The 5,353-nt window shown below is 39.9% G+C and overlaps 1 protein-coding gene across 1 annotated transcript; it reads left to right on the top strand.

The window, feature by feature from the left end:
• The first annotated feature begins 4,184 nt into the window (after window positions 1–4,184).
• On the top strand, window positions 4,185–5,138 carry OR12D23 (olfactory receptor family 12 subfamily D member 23). Its single transcript, NM_001390222.1, has one exon. It carries the CDS (start codon window positions 4,185–4,187, stop codon window positions 5,136–5,138), a length of 954 nt encoding a protein of 317 aa, NP_001377151.1.
• Window positions 5,139–5,353: the final 215 nt, after the last annotated feature.

Genomic DNA, 5,353 nt, shown 5'->3' with positions numbered 1-5,353 from the left:
ATAAAAATAAAAAAAACACATATAATGTTAACGTTATGACTGTATGGCCGTCTCTTTGAGCTATTCTTATATAAGGAGACAGGGCAGTGACTAAACAGAAATTGTGAGTTTTAAGTAATCTTTCTGATTTTATGTCCAAATCAGTGTTAGACTTCTGTTTATTGATTTTAGTCCTCAGCCCTATCTATAGGAAATTTTCTCAAGAAACAATTCCTCCAGGTTTTTCTCTAATGAGTAACTCTGGGAACTGATCTCTAAGGCCAAAATGATTTCTTCCTCAAAATCCTTCTGGTTCAAGAGAGAGAAAGCTTGATAATGCCCAGCTTCTAAACTACATTATTTTTACCTGGTCTCATCAGTGTATTCCAAGGCCCTGGCTCCTTTGCTCTTTCCATCTACTCACCAATATCATTGGATAGAATGGAGAATTCCAAGGTCATTGTTTATAGAGATTGGGGTAGCCAGAGGCAAGTGTTGAAGCTGTCATTTGGCAAATGGAGTAATAGGATCAGCCTTCAAAGTGGACTATAGAGAGTTCAAGTTCTGCACTTGGTGGACTGCATAAGGTTGACAGTCTATGTGATTGTGTCTGTTAGACTGTGACAGTCTAACAGATTTGTGTATCTGTTTCCAATGCAGTAATGTAAATCAAGCCAGCTGAAAGAAAATATCTTAACGGTTAAGACAGCTACTGTAGAACTGCCTAGTTGGAAGTTAAATATATAAGCCAGAGTTAGGAAAATAAGTTGAAATTAGAAGTATAACTTGAGAGTTATCTGTTTATAGATATATAAAGCACAGAACTAGAAGACAGAGAAGAGGAGATGCACAAAAGTGAATGATAAGGAGGAAGAGCAGTAACCAGCCAAGGAGACTGGAAAGGAGTCACCATGGTGGCTCTCCTGAATGCACTTTTTTTTTTATTGGAGTATAATTGCTTTACAATGTTGTGTTAGTCTGCTGTACAGCCAGATGAATCAGCTATATGTATACACTTACCTTTCCAAAATGTATTTCAGATGCCGATGGCATGGATGCTGATGGCATGGGCATTAGTAATAGAGAGTAGAGACAGTGAGCCTGTTAAGCTGCTGATGAAATTAATAATTAAGAAATTATTAATGTGATGAATATATTATGAACTTCGGCAAAAATGAAACACAATTGAAAGGTGGACAAAGTACATTGCATTTGTAATGGCAATTAGAAAGCCTGGATAGATGTTGGATTGCATATAGATATTCCTCGGATGAAGCAGATACAATACTACTACTAAAGCAGAGAGCAAGAAGTGAAGAAGACACACATTGGCGATATCAGCCTCATTCTCCTAGGGAGAAGTGTGAGGTCTGGGATACCAAAATAAAAGAAAATATTTGAGTGTTAATACCAACAGTAGGAGAATCCTGGTGTTCCAGTGCTTAAGAATCTGCCTGCCAATGCAGGGGACACAGATTTAATTACTGGTCCGGGAAGATCGTATATGCTGCTGAGCAGCTAATCCCGTGTGCCACAACTCTTGATCCCAAGCTCTAGAGCCTGAGAACCACAACTACTGAAGCCGGCATCCTCTAGAGTCCATGCTCTGCAACCCGAGACGCCACCGCAATGAGAAGCCCATGCACCACAACGAGGGAGTAGCCTGGGCTCACAGCAGCTGGAGAAAGGCTGCGCACAGCAGTGAAGACTCAGTGCGGCCAAAAATAAACAAATCAATTAAAAAAAAAAAAAAAAGACATCAACAGTGAAGTGTCACACTAAGAAGGAACAAAAGCATTACCGCTTCTCCTCATTCCTCTCTTTTTTTATTCCATAGAACCACAGTAATAAATGAGTAGAATACCTAACGGAGAAGGCAATGGCACTCCACTCCAGTACTCTTGCCTGGAAAATCCCATGGACAGAGGAGCCTGGTAGGCTGCAGTCCATGGGGTCGCTAAGATTTGGACACGACTGAGCGACTTCACTTTTACTTTTCACTTTCATGCACTGGAGGAGGAAATGGCAACCCACTCCAGTGTTCTTGCCTGGAGAATGCCAGGGACGGCGGGGCCTGGTGGGCTGCGGTCTATGGGGTCTCACAGAGTCGGACACGATTGAAGCGACTTAGCAGCAGCAGAATACCTAAACGATAATCATCTTTCTGTGCAGATCAATAGGATGTGACTGGCGCTCATTCCTTAACTGTCATCACCCAATTTCCTTCCATTTTATATAGAATTCTCCCAGAGCAGTCCCCAAGATGAGAAAGTGTATCCATACCTCTGTCCCAGGAAGTGAAAAGTAATTTTAGAGAGTGCAGTACTAAGTGAAGTAAGTCAGAGAAGAAGTATCATATGACATCCCCTGTATGTGGACTTTCAAAGAAATGATACAAATGAACCTACTTGTGGGACAGAAAAAGACTCACAGACTTAGAAAATGAACTTATGGGTGCCAGGGGAAGGGATAGTTAAGGGCTTTGGTATGGTTGTGTACACACTGCTATATTTAAAATGTATAACCAACAAGAACCTATTGCATGGCACATGGAACTCTCTCAGTGTTATGTGCTGGCCAGGATGGGAGGGGAACTTGGAAGAGAAGAATGGATACATTTACTTGTATGACCTGAGTCCCTTCACTCTTCATGTGAAACTACCACAACATTGTTAATTGGCTAAACTCCAATTAAAAAAAGAAAGTTTAAAGTTTGGGGGGAAAAAGAAAACATAGGCCATTGAGACCTATACTGTCTGTGATTCTTAAACTAAGAAAGAAGTACAGTAAGGAAAGAAAATAGGAATGATGGAAAAAAACAAAAATGGAACTCAAGATAGGAGATCCCCAAGGAGAATTCTCTCATACTGCAGGTATAGAAAGAGCCTCCCAAACCCCTGGGATATTCTCTCTTAGGGTTTGTCTGAAGATCTGTGGAACATAAAAGACAGGCAGAATTTCAGAAAGAAGAGGTTTTGGAAGATGAAGAGCTTATGTACTTGGTCCCAATATAAGCTGTCACTTCAAATATATTTTTACTCTTTATTTTTCTTAATGTTTTTCTACTATTTACTTTACAGGAGTGTCAACCTGGTAAGCTTTCTTAGCGGTGAACTTGAACACTCAAACAGGTAGGAGAATGAGCCAGGAGACAGGCTGGGGAGTTGCACTTATTGTCTGCCTTCTTGCTAGTATTGAAGTTGAATGCCCAGGATTTCGGGCTAGTTTCCTATCTTATGATGGACTCCCCATTGTGTCTGTGGATTATGAAGGCTCTTTACTGCCTACATTTTTATTGCCTTTCTCTAAGTGTTCTCCAGGGTAAATATGTGATCTTTAAATATTCAGGATGCAGTGAAATAAATCATTTGGTACATAAAGTCTGATTACTATTATCTTTAGATGTTAGGAAATGGTTCTCTTCCCCAAGGATTTTTGAAACAATTTTGTTTTGAGGGGAGAGAACCAAAAATGATATTTGGCATATCATGCATCTCTTAAGCAGGAGTGATAAAGTTTAATAATATAAAACCATACATGGTTATCAAGGAAAGCTACTCTGAATACCTGGAAGCCAGCCTTCAATAAAGCTGAAATAATGGTTAGATATTTACTCAAAATTTTTTCTAGCTATAAGGGTGAGAATCCCATGGGATTGCTAGAAATGTTCCCTACTGAATTCACTTTTTAATTCTAGTCACATCAAATCTTTTTCTTTTCCTTTCAAGGATTTCCCAAACTTAAAATGTTTCCTTTTTACAGAAAGCATTCCATAGTTTGCATCTCTATTTCAGTTTCCTTAGAGCTCTTACTGTTCTGTCTTTGTTTATTTATCTTAAGTAAGTCAAATGAGTTCTTACTTTGTTAAGAAAAAGCAGCGTAGTGGACTATTTAAAAATCGACTCTCTGTTAGATCTTAGGATGATAAAACACAAGTGTTATTAGAGAAGAGGGTAGGCTGGCAACATGCTCTGAATCCCTGGAAGAAAGAAAAATATTGATAAATCTAATTTTTAAAAAGTGTTTGAGTAACAGTCCACAAACACCATGTAACTTCAATATTTAATAATCTAGTGGTCCAAATATTGTACAACCTGTGATGCTGGGACTATTTAAACAGCAATGCTCTCTATCTCAAAATATTATTGTCTGGGTGAGAAAATTCTCAGCAGGAGGACTCCGGTCCCCATCAGAGATCACATTCCATGTTATTTTGTCTTTTCTTTCAAGTGATGCTGAATCGAACATCGGTCACTGAATTTCTCCTCCTGCCAGTGACAGACATCCAAGTACTGCAGCCTGTTCTCTTTGTGGTTTTCCTTGCAATTTACATTGTCAATGTGGCTGGGAATGGAGCCATCCTGATGGTTGTCACCTCTGATCCAAGACTCCATTCTCCTATGTATTTTTTCCTGGGAAACCTGGCATGTATAGATATCTGCTTCTCCACAGTGAGTCTGCCAAAGATGCTGGAGAACTTCCTCTCTACACACAAAGCAATTTCTTTCTTGGGCTGCATAAGCCAGCTTCATTTCTTTCACTTCATGGGCAGCACAGAGGCCATGTTGCTGGCCGTGATGGGCTTTGACCGCTTTGTGGCCATCTGCAAACCACTTCATTATACTCTTATCATGAATCATCAAGTCTGTATCCAGATGGCTGTCACTGTCTGGATCATTGGTTTTTTCCATGCCCTGCTGCACTCAGTAATGACCTCACGCTTAAACTTCTGTGATTCCAACCAGATTAATCACTTCTTCTGTGATGTTAAGCCATTGCTCAAGTTGGCCTGTGGGAACACTGAGCTCAACTGGTGGCTGGTCAATAATGTCACAGGTACAATTGCCACAGGTGCATGCTTTCTAACATTCCTGTCCTATTTCTATATTATTATCTATCTTTTCTTCAAGACCCATTCTTGCAGAATGCTTCGTAAAGCACTGTCTACGTGTGCCTCCCACTTCGTGGTAGTTGTTCTTTTCCACGTCCCTGGTGTTTTTGTTTACATTCATCCTGCCTCAAGTAGCTCCATGGACCAGGATCAGATCAGTGCCCTTATGTACAATGGGGTCACTCCTGTGCTAAATCCACTGATCTATACTTTGAGGAACAAGGAAGTAAAGAGGGCCTTGAGGAGGGTGATTTCAAGGAGTCAATGACTTGAAGAAGTCTAGAGAACTCTTCTCAGGCATAAATTAACAGGCAATGAGAAACTGGAGATATGGAATTATTCTGCTTTGCAGAGTGTTTACTATCTGTGAAACAAAAGGAACTGTCTAAAAGAATAATAAATGGAAAATCCAGTAAGTCATGTTAAACAATGCATTCCTATATAATATAAGAAAAACTTGAATAAATGGGATACTGCTCATTG

The sequence above is a fragment of the Bos taurus genome, chromosome 23 (assembly GCF_002263795.3).
Source record: "Bos taurus isolate L1 Dominette 01449 registration number 42190680 breed Hereford chromosome 23, ARS-UCD2.0, whole genome shotgun sequence".
Lineage (NCBI taxonomy): Eukaryota > Metazoa > Chordata > Mammalia > Artiodactyla > Bovidae > Bos > Bos taurus.
The sequence above is the reverse complement of the archived record's forward strand: the minus strand, read 5'-3'. Positions and strand labels throughout refer to the sequence as shown.